Source organism: Typopeltis vanoorti, chromosome 6 (genome assembly GCF_054136105.1).
Source record: "Typopeltis vanoorti isolate ZY-2024b chromosome 6, IOZ_Tvanoo_1.0, whole genome shotgun sequence".
Classification (NCBI taxonomy): domain Eukaryota; kingdom Metazoa; phylum Arthropoda; class Arachnida; order Uropygi; family Thelyphonidae; genus Typopeltis; species Typopeltis vanoorti.
This window is the reverse complement of record NC_143554.1, coordinates 85,208,032-85,229,432: the sequence shown is the minus strand read 5'-3', so window position 1 is coordinate 85,229,432 and position 21,401 is coordinate 85,208,032. Positions and strand designations below refer to the sequence as shown.

The 21,401-nt window shown below is 34.7% G+C and overlaps 1 protein-coding gene across 3 annotated transcripts in view; it reads left to right on the top strand.

The window, feature by feature from the left end:
- LOC150105655 (serine/threonine-protein kinase 16) overlaps window positions 1-21,401 on the top strand; it is a 171,737-nt gene that overhangs the window by 139,185 nt on the left and 11,151 nt on the right. For all 3 annotated transcript variants that reach the window (XM_090394976.1, XM_090394977.1, XM_090394975.1), the window contains one exon: window positions 4,361-4,485. In XM_090394976.1, the coding sequence (XP_090251102.1) occupies window positions 4,361-4,485 (125 nt within the window). The remainder of the gene's footprint in view (window positions 1-4,360; window positions 4,486-21,401) is intronic.

Below are 21,401 nucleotides of genomic sequence, written 5' to 3'. Positions count from 1 at the left end.
AAAGGCTTGAAATGTGGAAAGGCAGCAGGAGTAGATGATATTCGACCAGAAATGCTGAAGTATGGTGGTATAAGAGTCTTACAGTGGCTGCACTGCATAGTTCAGAAAGCCTGGACAGAGGGACGAATTCCCGATGATTGGAGTAGAGCTCTCATAGTACCCATATATAAAAAGGGAAATAAAACTGAATGTGAGAATTACAGAGGTATTTCCCTACTGAGTGTTCCTGGCAAGATCTATGCAAGTATACTTGAGAAACGGTTGAGAAGAATTGTGGAAGAAAAGCTTGGTGAAGAACAAGCTGGATTCAGGCCAAATAGAGGCTGTCAGGATCAGATCTTCACTTTACGACAAATAGTCGAGAAAGCATGGGAATATAACACAGATCTGTATTTAAGTTTTGTCGATTTGGAAAAGGCATATGACAAGGCGCCAAGAGAGAAGCTATTCAATACGCTGCAGTTATATGGTGTCAATGGGGCATTATATCAAGCGATACTTAGTCTTTATTTGAGTTGTGAGTCAGCAGTTAGAATTGAAGGAAGTAGAGGAAGATGGTTTAATGTTAAATCTGGTGTGAGACAAGGATGTACATTATCCCCTCTGTTATTCATTATCTATATGGATCACATTATGAAGGAATGTGGTATTAAACCTGATATCAAAATTGGAGATGTTAATGTCAGCTCTTTGCTTTATGTGGATGATGTTATACTTCTAAATAAATCCGCTACAAGTCTGCAAGATTCTCTGACTAAATTGAATAGCTGTTGTAATAGATATGGTATGAAGGTCAGCAATAAAAAGACAAAGACAATGAAAATAGGCAGAATCATTGAAAATGTCAACTGTGTTGTGAATGGAGAACCTGTGGAACAAGTAAAACATTTCAGCTACTTAGGCACAATTTTCACTGAAGATGGTAAACTAAATATAGAAATAGACAACAGAATCAGCAAAGCTGGTATGGTGGGAAGTCAATTGAATAAATTCATATGGAATAAGAAAGAAATTAGTCGGAACACTAAATTAGCTGTATACAAGACAGTGTTCAAACCAATTTTAACTTATGGATCTGAGAGCTGGGTCAGAAGTAAAACACTTGACCAAAGACTAGAGACCGCAGATATGAGAGTCCTGAGAAAGATTAGAGGCGTGAACAGATGGCATCAATGGCAATATCATATTAAAAACGAAGATATTAGGAAAGAACTTGACATTGTCAGCATCCAGGAATGCGTTAGCAGAGCTAATCTCAGATGGTATGGTCACTTAAATAGAATGGGAGAGGAAAGATTAGCAAAACAAGTGTTCTCTGCCAGGTTGGCAGGAAAACGACCCAGAGGAAGACCAAGATATAGGTGGATTGATACGGTGCAAAGTGCCTTAGACGATAGAAATATAAGATCTGATAATGTTGGAGTCTTGACAAGTAACAGACTGATTTGGAGGAAAATTGTAGATAGGAAGTTAGTAATGATGTAATTTTTTCATGTAGTACTGTCATATCCTGTACACCCCTTGAGGGTACATGGCAGGAATTTGATGATGATGATGATGATGATTTCTAATATGGTTGTAGTCTCCATAATTGGTCTGAAATGAATTATTAAACTTACTGCCAGAAGCCCATAAGGGGGCGAGCCAAAGGCTTAATAATATCCTGTTGGATCCTACTTCGTCTTAATCTATACGTTGGATCCGACATAATTACTATTACGATGTTCTTAACTAATTGATAAGTTGTAAGTTGATTTCTAATTCAAATATAAAGAAAATTTATATTTAAAGTACTGTGCCACTTTATATCTGAATTAGTTCAAGAATTGAAGATAAACCAACTCTCAACTATCTTTCCTTAATATGTTGTTATTATATATATACTGGCTGAGTATATTTAATTTACTTAATTTACCCGCTTTGGTTCGAATATTTTATGAATGGTGAAGTAAAAGAGATTCAGGCAAAATACAACTTTAGATAAACAAAAACAAACATTTAATTTAGAATCACAAACTTTACACTTAAATTCAAATCAGTAATTAAGATATCACAAACATTTTAACTCCTCAGATAAATTCAATCATTCAACTCATACAATGGTAAATCTGTTATCTCTATAATACAGTCTTCTTACAGTTCCTTAAGTTCCAAATACAACAAAAATTGCAGTAATACCTCTTCGTAAACAAACACTTTTAAATTTACACTTTAGCTAACTTCCTCAATAGTTACTGTTAGTATAAGGAAATTCTAAGATGAAACTCTCACACTTCTCTGTATAGGAATATTAACGGTTGGAATAATCTTACCGATAATCTTTTTTCTTCACCTACTTATACGTAAACACTTTTTATAACTGTAAACACTTAAACAGTATACGGCACTCATTAAAATAATTCTTCTAAGCAATAACTGAATTAATCGTCGGTCGCTATACACATAAACAAACGTTCTTGCATGAAATACTACTGATCACTTATGAATTAAGGCAATACACAATAATTCCTTAACTTGAGGTTTTATATGCACAGCTGTTCATTCTTCCTGCATTCTTTTAATTCTTTAGGCAATATATTTCTAAGCACAGCTAATGGTAAACTTCAACTTTACAGCCTCTACTAATCGCTAATAACTCTGTGCTTTGCTTCAAAGTTCTGTATGTCCTTGAAAGGTCGGCCCTGAAATTGAATCTCAACTCAAATATCGCTAGTCTATTTAGTAGTCATTCAGCTGTCTTCCGTAGCTATAATTGTTATTCTACAATTTATTAGCTAATCGCCTCTTGACTAGTAGACTTTATTAGCTGCTTGAGTGACTTGCCGACTCGCTATTATCGCACTGTGATTGCCGAATGCTCCGATTCCTACCTAATGCCAATCATCTCCTTTTTCTCTCTTAATAATCTAATTTCAGCGTTCATTGCTCTTTTTATATCCATTCTTCCCGCCTAAATTGTTCTCGTGATTTCTTTAACTAAAACTATTTTCAATAAGCTTTCAGCTTTTCTCCCTCATGTAGTGTTCCAACTCGCACTCGCTTACTTACATGCGTCTCCATGAAAACAAAACATAATAAAATTGAGGTATTGCATAACACTAAACTTCTACAAATAGGAATAAATAAAGAATATTTACATTTCAATTAATGCGCAGTTAAATTATCAAATATAAATTCTATATTAACATAGAAATAAGCTAAATAGCTTGATAATATTTTAACACAGAATTTTTCTACTATTAATACATATATTCTTGATTAAATAATTAAATATTAGATAAAATTAAAGGTAGTTATATGAATATTAAATTATAAACAAGTGATTTACTTTAAATAATATTTACAAATGTAGCCTTTGCCATGGTGGATTATGTTGGATTCTGAGGAGAGTATTAATAATTTAAATTTCTCTTCATTCAGAATCCAACAATCCTAAGTCCATTCCAGTCTATTACCTAGCAATAGACTAAAACAAATAAATGTTCTCAGGACAAATGTCCCAAAAAAGTCATACTGAACTTTTTTTAAATAAAGAAAAACTTAAAATAGAAAAAACTCACTAGCAATCAATACCTCATAATGGGTGAGCCAAGTGCTTGATAACATTCCTTAATCCAGCAGTTTTGTTGAACACTTAACAGAGGGATAAAGGACCACAGGTCCAGTCAATCCATCATGTCAGAACAGTTAACAGCTAATCTCAGTATCTTTCTGGGTCTAGCTACCACTGAAATGACCTCAATAAAGATTGCAAGTGGTCTCGGAGTGTGCTGTGTATCATGGAATACATATGCCATTGATGTGAAGTCAACAGCCTCTATATATTGTGATGATACCTGCAAACTTTGCTTACTCTTAGGTAAAGGATTAAAACAAGTATATAATTTCTTGTCTATTATAAGCTTATATTTATCTCAGCTACCTTTCCAGAGCATTCAAAAGCTGCTTCTCCTCTTGTTCAGTTTCTCCATTTTGAAATTTATATTTTCATGTTTCATATTTTCATGTTGAATATTATAGCTACTTTCTATTTTCCTTGATCCCTATTCCCTCAATAAGTAAAAAGGTCCACAAGAGTCTTCACAGTGCATGGTTAATATAGCACATCCTTTGTAGTTTCCACATTGTAATATACAATAATACTCCTTTAACTATAGACAAATTCCTGAAAATATCCTTGCATCACTTGAGCAGAACATTTGAACTGTTCTTATTTCACTTTTTTCTTTAGTTGCCATGTGTTCTTTTTATAAGCGAATTAAAAATTTCCTACATAAAATCCTTTATTTTTTAAAAATAAGATTTTTCTCTCATTATTGACAGTAGGTTTCCCACTAATGTTTTTTTTTTTTCCTCATAGTCCTTGGGATGCTGCCTGTATGCTATGTGTTTCTTTAGATCTCCATTTGAAGCTATTCATGAAAGAGGTGATAGTATAGCTTTAGCTGTAATAAGTGGGAATGTAGAGATTCCTGAAAATAGTCCGTAAGTGGTCTTTTTTTTTTTTTTACAAATACTTTTAGTAACACTGTCTGAGTCCTAATATATTTATATGTATTGAAAGATAGTAAATCCCTTCCAAAAAAAAAAACTTTTTTGAGTATTTCCTGAATTGTTGTTTTTGAATAACAAACTTGATTAATATGATTTCAGACTGAATATTTTACAGAAAAGAGACATTTATAAGCTTAAGCCAATGAAGCATAGGAGAGGACAGCAGTCTTTAAATAATTTGAAGCTTAACAGCTGTTTGCATTAAAGTGTATAATTAAAGAATGAATAGTTTTTCAGTGCAAATATGAATACCAGAATATCCTGAATAAATGCATTGATGACTATGGAAATTAATATTCTAATATTAGGATGAAAAGTTTGTTCAATTTATGCTGTCATCAAGAACAAAAATTTGCATACTATTCTGAAAGGGAGGGGTGAATTAGGAAAAGTATATTTTAGTGGCAAGTTCTTTTGAAGATGATATTTAATAAGATACAAGAAAAAGTTTAACAGTCCGGGATCTTGTGAGAAATATGCTGCGAGGACTCTCAACATACTTCAGTTTAACATCAATGGCACTCAAAAAAAGATGGAAGAGTTTAAGAACATTTTATACAAAAATAACATCCACATTGCATGTTTCCAAGGAAGGAAACAAAATCAAAATCTGAAGCTTCAAATTAAAGGCCACTAAGGAAAGACAGACCTGATCATTCTGGCAGAGATCCAGCTATGCTCTTATGGACCAAACACATTAAATATAAAGAAATTATACAACTACATACAGCAATATAAATAGTAACACACACAGGCTCAAGGCAGTCAAGATATTTCTATCAAAACGCATTATTACAGTAGTCAATGCATATCATCCAGATAACACATATAAACACAGAACTACTTAAGCAACTAAATCAAACAATGTCAGATACAAAGATCCTTTTAGATCTAAATGCCAAAAGCCCAGCTTGGGGCCCCTCCACAACTAGATCGGAAAGGAGCACAGATAGAGGACATAATTGATGACCTTGAGATCATAAACAACAAACATAATACATATCTGGCAAAAACAACAGGTACAGAATCAGCAGTAAATTATGAAACTGCAAATCTTACCCAGTGAAAAATACTAAAGAATGCTATCAGTGATCATAGACTTCACGATTTTTGGTCTAACTGCGAATATCACGATATTTGCAGTTAGACCAAAAACCACAGAAAAAGAGATCTTGGAACTTCAGAAAAGCAAATTGGCCTAAATACATACAACTATTAGAAACATATTGCACTGGCACACCCACTAGTAAAGAACTTGATCAGCAACATTAGAATTAACTGCAAAAAATTCAATTCCCAGAGGACTCGGGAAAAACAATTGGGTTCCATTTTGGAAAGATCATAATATCAGTGCTTTGATCACCAAAAGAGACATTATCAAAGAACAGTTAAAACAAAATAATACAGAAGAAAGCAGAAAGAAGTTAATAGAATTCACTCAAAGAATTGAAGATGAAATTTCAAACTACAAACAAAAGTGGGAAGAATTCTGCAATAGACTATATTCAAGAAAGGACTCACGACACTGGAATATCATCAGATTATTAAATAACACAACACTTCTGGTTACTGATCACTTTTCAAATACAATTTCCTCAGAAATTAATCGAGCATCAACAAACAAACAAACAGATGGCAAATATTGAAAGTTTATTTTTCACTTGGTTAGAGTATAATAAATTTAGTTTAATCCTTTATCCAAGTGTGAGCAAACAAAGTTTGCGCCTGAAAGTATCTTCAGGACTGGGGTAAGGTGGTACAACACCAGGGCAACTCATTGCAAAGGTGGAGCAAGTTACCAACACTCCTGTCTCGGTATCTCCCATAATGCAAAACACATCTCCTTGTGGACATGTCTAATGTTATGCATTAAGGGAAGGGCCACTACCCAGACTAGTTTCGACCTTTATTGAGGTCGAATGGGAGTTCATGCCTTTCATCACTGGCCTCTTTAGATTTAATAAAAGTTGTGCTGAGAGTCAGCCTGATAGTGAGAGAGGAGGAGAAAGATAGAGTAGATAGTAGTAGATAGTTAAAAGAGGCCTCAGTCGATCTACTTGGCCTGACTTAAATGCCAGCACCAGGCAGATCTCCGACATTATCTCCCTCCATCCGTTCTTTTCAACTTTCCTCGGTCAGTCACCTCTTCAGATGACTGCCCGAGGAAAGTGGGGAAAAACAAATGAAAGAAGCAACACATGAAAAAGGAACTGTACAGCTGTGTGGTAAATAACAGTAAAACGTATATATAACAATTTGTAAGACAGAACCAAAGAAATAAGAAACTATGTGAATTTCGGAATTTCAAACTGAATGATCAGAAGAGCGGGGAAAGAGCCTGGCCTGGGTGATGCAGCCCACAAGGAGCTGCACCGCCTCGATGTAGGCCTTCGCAGCCCAGGTTCTCAGGGTATCCCCTCTTGTGTGGAAAAGACCTTTTCAAAACAAAAATTCTAATTTGAAAGAGAACAAAAAAAGGACCTTTTTTTTTTTTTTTTCGGCAGTTTGTAGTTTGTAAAAATACAACAACAAGGGAGAAACTACTCAAAGGGGTTGAGTGTGAAGGGAAACTTTGCCATCCTTTTGTCGTTGGTAGCATCTCTAAAAAGATGAGAATAGAGCGATTCCCTCTGGAATACCTAGAAGGAGGGAACGACATAATTAATCAAGTCTTTTCGAAATGGGGAACCGTACGAGATGTCCAAGTAGGCAAAGACGCTGACTACCCTGAATGGATGTCGGGGGAAGTCACATTCTCGTTAACGATGAAAACAGAAGTTCCGAATTTTGTAATGATCGGATCGGCCAGGGTAATGGTGAGTTACCCGGGAGTAAAGAGGCAATGTTTTAAATGTGGAGCCCTGACTCATCTTGGGGCCCAGTGCCCGAAGTTAAAGTGTAAGAACTGCCTAACAGTGGGTCATACACTAGCACAGTGCCAATCGGCATGCCTAAAATGCGGCATTAACAGCCATAAAATAGACACCTGTCCGGACAGAAATCTGGCCGAAAAATTGGGAGGCACTATTACGCCCAACACGGAAACAACAGCCCAAAATGTTATTGGCGCAGAACCGAATGATTTCCCCACCCTGAAGGCCGCGCATGAGGGAACAACAAAGAATCATGCCGCCACCTCCGAAACACTGCCAAGTACACCAGTGGAGAAGCCTGCAACCAGGAGAGATGAAGGGCAGGAGGAACTGGCCACCGATCAAACCGCCACTACAGACGTAGCAACCGAAAATAACCAGCAGCACCAACAAAACGGAACTATCACTGCAGTCACAATAGACGAGGACATGGAGGCAGCAGATATGGAAATCAACAATGCAGAAACCACACAAAAGAGGCCAGCCAGCCCTGAAGAAGTAAATATTAAAAAATCGAAACAAGGAAGTCAAGCACAAGTTGGAAATATAAAGTCAACTTCAGAACCCACAAAGTTCCCTCACACAAAGGCCAATGCACCTATATTGCATCTCTTAAAAGATTTCCCCGAGGAGGCGGCGAGACTAAGAAAAGCTATAGAAACATTCGGAGACATTCAACTGATACTCACAGGACAAAACGGGCCAAGAGTCGTCAGTGCAGAATGGAACGACGTGTTTGTCGATAATATAGATGAAATCACTCCTGAAAAGATCATTGGTCTTATCGATGCAGAGGACGACGTGGGACTAGCACTGCACAGAGGCCTCTACATGCTAAACCACGTCTGTGGAGACAAATTAGCAGATCTCATCATTAAAACCCACAGCAATAGACAGCAGGAGGATTTAAACCTCGCCTAACAAGTCAGTCGACTCCTAGTATTGATCTGCCAGAGGGGAAAAAAAAAAAAAAAAAAAAAAATTCTGTTTTTTTTTTTCTTCTTTTTGTCCTCTTTCAGATTAGAATTTTTGTTGTAAAAAAAGGTCTATGTCTATTCCACACAGGAGGGGGTATCCTGAGAACCTGGGCTGCGAAGGCTTACACCGAGGCGGTGCAGCTCCTTGGGGCTGCATCACCCAGGCCAGGCTCTGCCCCCGCTCTTCTCAGTATTAAACTGGTCATTCAGGTTGAAATTTCAGAATTTACCTAGTTTCCTACAAATTGTCATATGTAATTTTTAATGTTATTTACTAGTTCCTCTTTTTCATGTGGTGCGTCTTTCATTTGTTTTTCCCCACTTTCCTCGGGCAGACACCTGAAGAGGTGACTGACCGGGGAAAGCTGAAAAGAACGGATGGAGGGAGATAATGTCGGAGATCTGCTTGGTGCTGACATTTAAGTCAGGCCAAGTAGATCGACTGAGGCCTCTTTTAACTATCTACTACTATCCACTCTATCTTTTCTCCTCCTCTCTCACTATCAAGCTGACTCTCAGCACAACTTTTATTAAATCTAAAGAGGCCAGTGATGAAAGGCATGAACTGCCATTCTACCTCAATAAAGGTCGAAACTAGTCTGGGTAGTGGCCCTTCCCTTAATGCATAACATTAGACATGTCCGCAAGGAGATGTTTTGCATTATGGGAGATACCGAGACAGGAGTGTTGGTAACTTGCTCCACCTTTGCAACGAGTTTCCCTGGTGTTGTACCACCTTACCCCAGTCCTGAAGATACTTTCAGGCGCAAACTTTGTTTGCTCACACTTGGATAAAGGATTAAACTAAATTTATTATAGATGGCAAATATACTAGCCAAACATTACTCTAATGCACAGTTTCTTAACCAGGGGGTGCTAGAAAGTATTCCTAGGGGTCCAAGCTGTAAAATATTCCAGCATATATTGACTAATTATTTAAATCATATTTGCCTTTTCCATGAGAGGAAAAAAGTTATGCAAACTAAAGTATATTTAAGATATATAATCTTACAACCCATATAGAATTATTCTATTTCACCAAGAACCATTACATATAAGTTATACATATTTTTTTGTTACATTTTAAGAAATTAAAAACAACTATATTCAAAAGACATCCCCGAATGTACTGTCGCTTACAAATGCTCACGCATACGCCCAAGCCAAATGCACAGATACATGCTGCGCATACTCTTGCCATTGTCATGAGAAACGTCATTTCGTTGTGCACAAACATCAACAAAGTGGATCAAGTGACAAACAAATGCTATTTTTTGTTTTACCAGTAGTAATCAGTAAGTAAAGAACAATTGATTAAATTTTTTCTCTCGAATTTTGAAAGGTTTAGTAAGAACTAAAATTAATTTTTGTTTACACGTCATTTTATAATTTTCTTAAGGAACCATGGCCAAATGCATTGTTAAATAATATGTAAATATTAATTTATTATTTGTAGTAATCCCTGCCATGTCAAAAAAGATGCCAATGGAAAGACGATTATGTTGCTTACGGATTTACTTGTGGAACAGAAAAAGTCAGTACTCAAAAACCATAATGCAGTTTATGTTGCAAAATATTTTCAAACTCCAATCTTAAACCGTCTAAGTTGTTAGAACATTTCAACAACCAGCATGGTGATAAAGCTGCAGGACATACACTTAACATCTTGAAGTCTAAGAAGCCACGATTCAATAGCAGCGGTACCATTACAAAATTTGACTCTGTGTAGTTCAGAAGCCTTTGCTAGAAACTTCTTATCAGGTGGCATATCTGTGCATAAAGATATGCCACCTGAGTTAAGTTTGCATATCTGTGCATAAAGAAAAAAAATCCTCATACAATAGCTGAAGAATTGGTGAAATCATGTGCATTGGAAATTGTGAAAATTGTATTAGGTTCTGAAGCACATAAGAAAATTCAGTAGATTCCATTATCAAATGATGTGATTTGATCATGCATTCAAGACATCAGAGGATATTTTACTGCAAGTAGTACAAGATATTAAAATCAGTCCTCTGAAAGTGTGTATTCAATTGGACAAGTCAACCGACGTTCATAATTGCAGTGAGTTATTAGTATTTGTGCAATATATAAAGGAAAAGGAAATTTTGGAAGAATTTTTATTTTGTGATCAACTGGAACTGACGGCAAAAGGAATTGATGTTTTTAATCACATTAAAAACTTTTTCTTGAAACATCAAATAACAATGGATGTGATTAGCTCAATATGTACTGATGGTGCACTTGCGAGGTTAGGCAAAAATTCCGGTTTTTTTTTGCCTATATCAAAAAAAAAGTACTGCAAGTTACAATAGCATGTTGCACTGCCATGCGCTTACATCAGAAACTTTGCCAGAGAACTTTGCTTTTTGCGAAGAAATCAGTGCTAACCATAGTGTGCTTCTTTATCACACTGACATAAGCTGGCTCTCCAAGGGATGTATGCTTTGCAAGGTTTTCGAAATGTGGGAGGAGATTATTCAGTTTCTTACTAATCAGAATTGTAATTTAATTCAAGACTTTGAAAGAAGAGATGCAGTAATTCGATTGGCCTACTTAGCAGATATTTTCAGTCACCTAAATGAATTAAATATATCAATGCAAGGGTATGGTAAGAACATAATAACATCTAGTGAAAAATGATTTGCTTTTATTGAAAAACTAAAAATTTGGATACATCGAGTTGAAAATGGTAATTTTGCAAACTTTCTCTTGCTTGATGAAATTGTTCTGGAAAATGAAAAAAAATCACAATTTTACCTGAAATTGTAATACATTTGCAACAATTGATTGATTCTTTTCATGGATATTTTTGCATGGGAGATATTGGCAAAGAGCAGAGGTGGATACTGAATCCATTTCTTTTTGATCTTAATTCTATAAACGATGGTAATTTAATAAAAGACAATCTTATTGAAATGCAAGCCAGTGCACGTATTCAAATGGAATTTGAAAAATTGGATTTAGAACAATTCTGGTGTACTCAGCTAGAACCATTTCCACAACTGGCGAAGGCAGCATTGCAGACACTTCTACCATTTGCTACCACCTATCTTTGCGAAATGGGATTTTCATCACTTTTGCACATACAAACAAAAACCTGAAATCTCTTAAATGCAAGTGATGATATGCACGTAGCCCTTTCAAAAAAAGGAACCTCGCTTTCAAAATATTATTATGAAAAAGCAACAAATTAATCACTAAAAATTTATATGTTATTTTGATTTTATGTTGATACATATGTGCATATGTATTTTTCAATAAATTGTTTTCCAATAAATTTTCTTTCCTAACAAAAAACAAATTTTTCAAGGGGGTATGAGAATGTAAATTGAAGTTCACTGAGGGTGTGGGCCAGTAAAAGGTTAAGAACCACTGATCTACAATGACTCAAAATCTGCACTTGAGGCATTAAAAAATGGAAAAACAAAACTCACACAGGAAATTCATGAACAACTAACAACTTTAAATTTGAAAAAAACTACACTGCAATTGATACCAGCGCATGTAAATATTGAACGCAATGAGAGAGCAAACAGACTAGCCAAAGAAGCAAGATACTTACCTCAAAATTACACCCACTATCACTAACTGATGTTAACTCTGTCACAAAAATAAGATTGGTAAAACAAACTATCAAGAAGAAGAATGAAATCAGAATGAAATGAAATGAAATGAAATGAAATTAATGAAAATAGAGAAATAACCACAATCATCGTCAGACTAAGGATGGAACATTTTAAAGGCATGAAAATTCATCTGGATGGTACTAGAAGCTATGAAATATGCAAGAACTGTTCAGGAGTTGAACTAACACCTGCCCATATCTATTCTTGTCCAGCAATTGCTGCTGTTGTTCTACAGAAAATTGACAATAATCCTACCCCATCAAAGTTCAACAGATTGCCAAAGCAGTTCTACAGGCCGATGGTCATATCTAGAAGCTCTTCAATGGATTCGATAACAACAACAACATAGTAAGGATTTTCCACAGCTTCAGATTGGATCTCTTCAGTAGTTGCTGAAGTAAACATATTTGTTTGTGTGTGTGGGTATCCTTACATCGTCATTCTGCAAAAAGCAGTGGCTATTCCTTGGCAAAAAAACATGAGTAATTCATTGTTTTAGCTTTGAGGTCATATGATGATGATCATCCTGTTTTCTACCCACTACAGGGTGAAGGCCTCTCCCATTGCAGGAGGGTTGGATCTACTTCTCCCATGGTGACCCAGTCCATCTTGGTAGAGTGTATTTATACTTGGATGAATAAATGTATGAAGGTGGAAGACAATCGCAAACATCCATGCGTAGGCAAGATTCGAACCCTCAGTCTCTTGGCTGGAGAGTAAATATGCTAACCACTTAGCCAACCAAGTTAGCTTTGAAGTCATATAGCTTTGAGAATTTGCCATCCATTTCACTATAGTTTTAGCAAATGACACTTTTACTGTCCCAAGAAACAATCCACTTGCAGCTTTCTGGTGGAAAGTTGAGTTTTGAACTTTGGTAGGTCTCAATGAAGTCGAATGGCAATATTCCACAGACTGAATTTTTATTTCAGGATCATATTGATGGACCCAACTTTTATCCCCAATCATGATGTTATGAAGAAAAGCTTTGCTTTCACTCTGGTAATGTAGAAGCAATCAGCAACAAAGTACCAGTCACATCTGTTTCATTTCATTAGTCATCTGATGCAGTACCCATTGTACAGAGATTGTATATGTCGATCAATTCTTGCAACGCGTGTGCACAAATTCACATGGAGAGAAGAGGCAAGGAATAAGAAAAGTCTCATTGACTATGTTATTGTCGATAGTGATGTTTTCTCCCTGGTGCAGGACACCACAGTGTACAGAGGATTTGAAATTGGAAGCGATCACTATTTAGTCTTGAGCAGGATAAAACTGAATTTCATATTCAAAAGAATAACATGTAAGAAAGTTTTAAAGCGAATGAAAGTTGAGCAGCTCTCAGATGTCAACTGTAGACTAAAATACACAAAGATTATTGAAGAAAAAATGAAAGATTTTGAGAACAGGAAACAAACCTTGGTGATTCAATGGCAAGCCTTGAAGAAAACCCTGATTGATTCAGCCAGAGAGGCATTTGGTGAGGTTGTCTGCAAGGATAGAAAAGAACTCCATGGTGGACACAGAAAGTTAAAGAGACGGTGAAGGAAAAGAAGGAAGCATATCAAAAGTTCCTGGCAAATAAGTCAGCTTGTGCTCTTAGAGAATACAGAGACAAATGTAAGAAAGCTAAACACTGTGTAAAACTAGCTAAATAAAAGTCATGGGAGGACTTTGGCAAGAACATGGAAAATAAATATCAAGAAGGTGGTAAGATATTCTGGAGGTTGTTGAAGAAACTTAGAAATGGAGAAAAGAGTGCTGTAAAAGGAGTTAAAGATGATATAGGTGACATGAAAACAGGAGAAAAAGATATCCTTGAAATATAGAGTAAGTACTTCAAGAAATTGCTAAATGGAACAAGCAGTGATAGCACAGTAGTAAAAAACACTAAACAGGCATACGATCAGGAATACATATCCATACTTGAAGTAGAAAGAGCTATCAAATGCTTGAAATGTGGAAAGGCAGCAGGACTAGATGATATTCGACCAGAAATGATCAAGTATGGAGGTATAAAAGTCTTACAATGGCTGCACTGCATAGTTTAGCAGTCCTGGACAGAGGGATGAATTCCGATGATTGGAATAGAGCTTTAATAGTACCCATATATAAAATGGGAAATAAAACTGAATGTGAGAATTACAGAGGTATTTCCCTACTGAGTGTTCCTGGTAAGATTTATGCAAGTATACTTGAGAAACGGTTGAGAAGAATTATGGAAAAAAAGCTTGGTGAAGAACAAGCTGGATTCAAGCCAAATAGAGGCTGTCAGGATCAGATCTTCATGATCTGATCCTGACAGCATTTATGACAAATAGTTGAGAAATCATAGATTTGTATTTAAGATCTGTATTTAAGTTTTGTCGATCTGGAAAAGGCATATGAGGTGCCAAGAGAGAAGCTATTCAATATGCTAAAGTTATATAGTGTCAATGGGGCATTATATCAAGCAATAATTAGTCTTTATTTGAGTTGTAAGTCAGCAGTTAGAATTGAAGGAAGTACAGGAAGATGGTTTAATGTTAAATCTGGTGTGAGACAAGGATGCACATTATCCCCTCTGTTATTCATTCTATATTAATCACATTATGAAGGAAAGTGGTATTAAACATGATATCAAAATTGGACATGTTAATGTCAGCTCTTTGCTTTATGCGGATGATGTTATACTTCTAAATAAATTCATTACAAGTTTGCAAGATTCGCTGACTAAATTGAATAACTGTTGTAATAGATATGGTATGAAGGTCAGCAATAAAAAGACAATGAAAATAGGCAGAATCGTTGAAAATGTCAACTGCGTTGTGAAAGGAGAACCTGTGGAACAAGTAAAACATTTCAGCTACTTAGGCACAGTTTTTACTGAAGATGGTAAATTAAATATGTAAATAGACAACAGAATCAACAAAGTTGGTATGGTACGAAGTCAATTGAATAAATTCATATGGAATAAGAGAAAAATTATTTGGAACACTAAATTAGCTGTATACAAGACAGTGTTCAAACCAATTTTAACTTATTGATCTGAGAGCTGGGTCACAAGTAAAACACTTGACCAAAGACTAGAGACCGCAGATATGAAAGTCCTGGGAAACATTAGAGGCAGTGGCATCGTTGAGGTGGGAGGGGGGGGGGATTAGAGGGGGCAGTCTGCACCGGGCGGCACTTTGAACCTTTTTTGAACTTTTGCAGTTAATTCTTGAATACAGTCTCGAGAACTCAGTTCCATATATTGTAATACTACCGCAAATTTTCTTCACAATTGCTGTATGTGTTGCTAGTTGTGATAGGAATTTTTCTAAATAAAATAGATTAAGAATTACCTACATTACTATGGAATAGACTTCGCCAATGTGATTGACGATTTTGCTAACAGAAAAACAAGAAAAATAACATTTTAAAATGTTGAAATTAAAGTTTTATGTTAAAAATAAACATATTGTTTTAATTTATTTCCCTATACGTCGTTTTGACTTTTTGTAGTATATTTCTGGTGTGTGTTGCCGCCCGGGGTGGCAAACTCAGGGACCTCCCTGGGCAGCAACAGCTCTAGCTACACCACTGATTAGAGGTGTGAACAGATGGCATCAATGGTAATATCATATTAAAAACAAGGATATTAGGAAAGAACTTGACATTGTCAGCATCCAGGAATGCGTTTGCTGACCTAATCTCAGGTGGTATGGTCACTTAAACAAAATGAGAGAGGAAAGATTAGCAAACCAAGTGCTCTCTGCCAGGTTGGCAGGAAAACGACCCAGAGGAAGACCAAGATGTAGGTGGATTGATACGGTACAAAGTGTGCCTTAGATGATAGAAATATTAGATCTGATGTCAGATCTTCATGTTATGATCTTCAACATTATCATAACAGACTGATTTGGAGGAAAATTGTAAATAGAAAGATAGTAATGATGTAAATTTTTCATGTAGTACTATCATATCCTGTACACCCCTTGAGGGTACATGGCAAGAATTTGATGATAATGATATATGTCTAACAAAAGTAAAACCTTATCTACACAAAGAATGCTATAGAGATATAATGCAAGTTTCCAGCTTTTGGTTATTTCAAAATTAGTTTTTTGCACATATTTGTAATTTGCTTTTCTCTCTTTTGAGCTTTAGTATAAACATAAAAGGAAGATAAAGATTTCAGTGAAAGCTATTCATGATATGCATGATTCTTCTCTTGTATATCATTACCACACTTGGACAATCAAGGCTTAAATAAGTGATGAGTAGTGAATTTTTCCAAACTAGTAAGAATTGTTTCAGTAATGTGTTCATTTTAAATGTTTCTTTTTAATCAGAAGACTGAAAACAATGATCCAGTCATGGAAATGAGATAATGAAATAACAAACTTTGTCCTATTGGGCATTCTTATAATGCCAGACAATATGTGGATGAGAATATCAGTGTGTAGTCTGAGTTTAGTCTGATTGTAGCCTGAATTTACATAGAGGAATAAAAATCTGCATATTCTGATATCTGGTATTCTGATAGACACAGGTGAACAGTTTATGTAGGATCAACGGTAATATCTGGAGTTTCTCTCTCAGGAATTACCCGGGATGACAATCTCAGGAAATTTTACTCTCTCTCTCTCTCTCTTTTATCTTGAATCTCAGGAAATACAGCTTGAAACTCTAAATTTGAATTTATGAATCTGATAAGAAAAGAATTGACTTTCTTATGTTTCAGTTTTAGTAAAATGAATATTGTATCATATAAGTTATAGATGATGATTAAAATTTAATTACAAATTAATTATATTAACAACTACAATAAATATAACTACTTTTAAAGTCTTACTTTGGATTAGCAGATTATAGGAAATAAAAGATTGATGTTCATTCAAATGATGCCAAAGTTTTAAATTTAGGATTAGTTAATATACCTTGAAAATGTTTGTTAATCATCATCATCATCAAATTTCTGACATGTACCCTCAAGGGGTGTACAGGATATCATAGTACAACATGAAAAATTTACATCATTATTAACTTCCTATCTACAATTTTCCTCCAAATCAGTCTGTTACCTGTCAATATTCCAACATTATCAGATCTTATATTTCTGTATTCTAAGGCACCTTTTATTGTATCAATCCACCTATACCTTGGTCTTCCTCTGGGTCGTTTTGCTGCCAACCTGGCAGAGAACACTTGTTTTGCTAATCCTTCCTCTTCCATACTAAGTGACCATACACCTGAGATTAGCTCTGCTAATGCATTCCTGGATGCTGGAATGCATTAGCAGAGTCAAGTTCTTTCTAATATCATCGTTTTTACTATGATATTGCCATTAATGCAATCTATTCATGCCCCTAATCTTTCTCAGGATTCTCATATATGCAGTCTCTAGTCAAGCATTTTACTTCTAACCCAACTCTCAGATCCATAAGTTAAAATTGGTTTTAACACTGTCTTGTATGCAGCTAATTTATCTCTTATTACATATAAATTTATATAGTTGACTTCTTACCGTACTAGCTTTGTTGATTCTGTTGTCTATTTCCATATTTAATTTGCCATCTTCACTAAAAATCATGCATAAGTAGCCGAAATGTTTTACTTGTTCTGTAGGTTCTCCATTTACAATGCAGTTGATAGTTTTATGCTTCTGCCTACTTTCATTGTCTTTGTCTTGTTATTGCTAACCTTCATACCATATCTATTACAACAGTTCTTCAATTTAGTCAGGGAATCTTGCAGGCTTGTAGCAGATTTATTTAGAAGTGTAACATCATCTGCATAAAGCAAAGAGCTGACATTAACATCTCGAATTTTGATATCAGGTTTAATATCACTTTCCTTCATAATGTGATCCATATAGATAATGAATAACAAAGGGGATAATGTACATCCTTGTCTGACACCAGATTTAACATTAAACCAGCTTCCTATACTTCCTTCAATTGTAACTGCTGACTTACAATTCAAATAAAGACCAAATATTGTTTGATATAATGCCCCACTGACAACATACAACTGTGGTGTTTTGAATAGCTTCTCTCTCTCTCTCTCTCTCTCGGCACCTTTTCATATGCCTTTTCCAGATGTAAAAAACTTAAATACAGATCTTTGTTATATTCCCATGATTTCTCAACAGTTTGTTGTAAAGTGGAAATCTGATCCTAACATCTTCTGTTTGGCCTAAATCCAGCTTGTTCTTCACCAACTTCTCTTCCACAATCCTTCTCAACCGTTTCTCAAGTATACTTGCATAAATCTTACCAGGAACACTCAGTAGAGAAATACCTCTGTAATTCTCACATTCAGTTTTACTTTCCTTTTTATATATGGATACTATGAGAGCTCTACTCCAATCATTCGGAATTCATCCCTCTGTCCAGGACTGCTAAACTATGCAGTGCAGCCATTGTAAGACTTTTATACCTCCATACTTGATCATTTCTGGTCGAATATCTTCTACTCCAGCTGCCTTTCCACAATTCCACAGGTCATTGATGGCTTTTTCTACTTCAAGTATGAATATGTATTCCTGATTGCATCCCTGTTTAATGTTTTTTACTACTGTGCTATCACTGCTTGTTTAATTTAGCAATTTTTCAAAGTAATTACTTCATACTTCAAGGATGTCTTTTTCTCCAGTTTTCATGTCACCGTTATCATATCTAATTCTTTTTACAACAGTCTTTTCTCCATTTCTGAGCTTCTTCAACAACCTCCAGAATATCTTGCCACCTTCTTTATATTTATTTTCTATGTTCTTACCATAGTCTTCCCATAACTTTTGTTTAGCTAGTTTACACAGTGTTTAGCTTTCTTACATTTGTCTCTGTATTCTCTAAGAGCAAAGCTGACTTATTTGCTAGGAACTTTTGATATGCTTTCTTCTTTTCCTTCGCTGATTCTTTAACTTCCTGTTCACCATGGAATTCTGATTTTTCTATCCTTGCAGACAACCTCACCACATGCCTCTCTGGCTGAATCAATCAATGTTTTCTTCAGAGCTTGCCACTGACTCTCCAAAGGTTGATTCCTGTTCTCAAACACTTTTATTTTTCTTGAATAATATTTGTGTATTTTAGTCTACAGTTCATATCTGAGAGCTGCTCAACTTTTATTCACTTTAAAACTTTCTTATATGTTCTTCTTTTTAATATCATCATCATGCATATCAAGGATTTAGGCCTAGCATGGCCTGTTCCGGCCTTAGAAGTCATCGTTGAATCGTTTAAGAGGACGTCCTGGTTTTCTTTTTCCTAATGGCTTGTATTTTAAGGCTTGTTTTGGTAATCTTTCTATTTTCATTCTTTGAACGTGTACCATCCATTTATGTTTATATTTTTTAATTTTTCTATTACTGGTTCTTGGTTTAATTCTTTCATAATTTCTTCATTTCTTTTGTGATCAAATAGGGTATACTTGGCTGTTTTTCTTATAAACTTCATTTCTGCTGTTGTTAATCTTTGTTTGTCTTTTTGTTTTATTGTCCAGATTTCGCTTCCATACATTAAGACTGGTAGGGCTAATGTATTGTATACGTTTAGCTTGGTTTGTTTTTGAACTAGGTTTGGTTTAAATATAGAGTTAATTACACCTCTTAATTTTAAATATTTTGCAATTTTTACGTTTATATCTTTTTCATTTTCATATGTGATCGTACATCCTAGGTAGTTAAATGAATTCACCTGTTCTAAGATCTTGTTATCTATTACTATTTTAGTTCTTGCTGGATCTTGTCCTTTAAAGGCCATAGTTTTTAATTTTACGGTTAATATTATCATTCCATAATCTTTGGATATTTCATTTAGATCTAAAATAGCTTTCTGTAGTTTATCTTCAGAATTTGTAATTATTATTTAGTCGTCGGCAAAAAGGAGAGTGTTTAAGTTCACTGTAGGAGAAAGTTTAATTCCTTGATGTAACTTTTTATTCCATTTTATTATTATTTCATTTAAGTAGATATTAAAAAGAGTTGCTGAGAGGGGGACATCCCTGTCGGACCCCTTAGTTTATCTCTCTCATATATGATAGCTGGTGATTTAATCTTATTTGTATTTGATTATTTTCATATATACTTGTGATAGCTTTTAGGATATTATTTGGTATTTGTCTTACTTTTAATATGTTAAATAATATGTTTCTTTTAACTTTGTCAAATGCTTTTTCAAAATCAATAAATGCAATATGTGTTTCTAAATTGTATTCTCTTCTTTTCTCTATTATTAATTTTAGACAAAAGGCCGGGTCTATACATGATCGTCCTTTTCTATATCCATTCTGTACTTCTAAAATAAAGTTTTCGGCATATTTCATTAGTTTGCTATTTAAGATTCTGCTATATATTTTGTAGCAGAAATTTAGTATACTGATACCTCTATAGTTTTTAGGGTCATCTCTGTTACCTTTTTTAAAGATAGGAATCACAATTTCTTTTTTCCATTCTATTGGGGGGATACCAGTTGAATAAATTTTATTTAAAAATAATAAGAGTCTTTCTTTGAATCTAGTTCCTGCATATTTATATAGTTCTGAACCTAGTTTATCTTCTCCAGGTGATTTTCTATCTCTTGTTTCTTTCAGGCTGATTTCTAATTCTTCTTTAGTTATTTCCTTTTCATTTTCATTAATTGTTTGCAGGTGTCTTTTTTAAAATATTTGTCTGTCCACACTTCTGTGTAGTAATTTAGAAATTCTTCTAATTTCAATTCAGTGTTTAATTTTATGTTTTCTTTGGTATCTGCATTTAAGTGTTTCAAAATTTTATATACATTGGGTCTTATTTTATATAAATCATGTTCTAAATTAGAAACAAATTTGTTCCATGATTCTCTATGTCTTTTTCTGACTTCTCTTTTAGCTATGGCTCTTATTCTTTTATATTCTATTTCATCTTCTAATCTTTTACTGCTTAACCATTTGTGATAGGCTTCTTTTTTCTTTTTGATTATTTCTTTCATTGTATCATCCCAGATCTTCAGTTTTTTCCTTTTATTGAATTTTTTGGTATTTCCTAAGCTTTCATTTGCTGCTGCATTTTAGTATCGTTTTTATATTAAACCATTCTATTTCTATTTCTTCATTTTGTTTTATTTTGTCTAGATATTGGTTAATTCTTTGTTCATATAGCCATTGTACATTTGTGTAATTCAATAGTCTAGTTTTATAAACAATTGTTTCAATTTTTCTTTCTGTTCTTGTTACTTGTAGCCATTTAGGTGGTAATCTTAATTTTATTTTAACAAGGAAGTGGTCACTTCTTATTTCATATCCTCTGTGAACTCTAACATCTAGTGAAAATTTTGATGCCTTTTCATTTAGTATAAAGTAATCTAATATTGATTTCCATCCTCTTGCTGCCCAAGTATATTTATGTATGTCTTTATGTT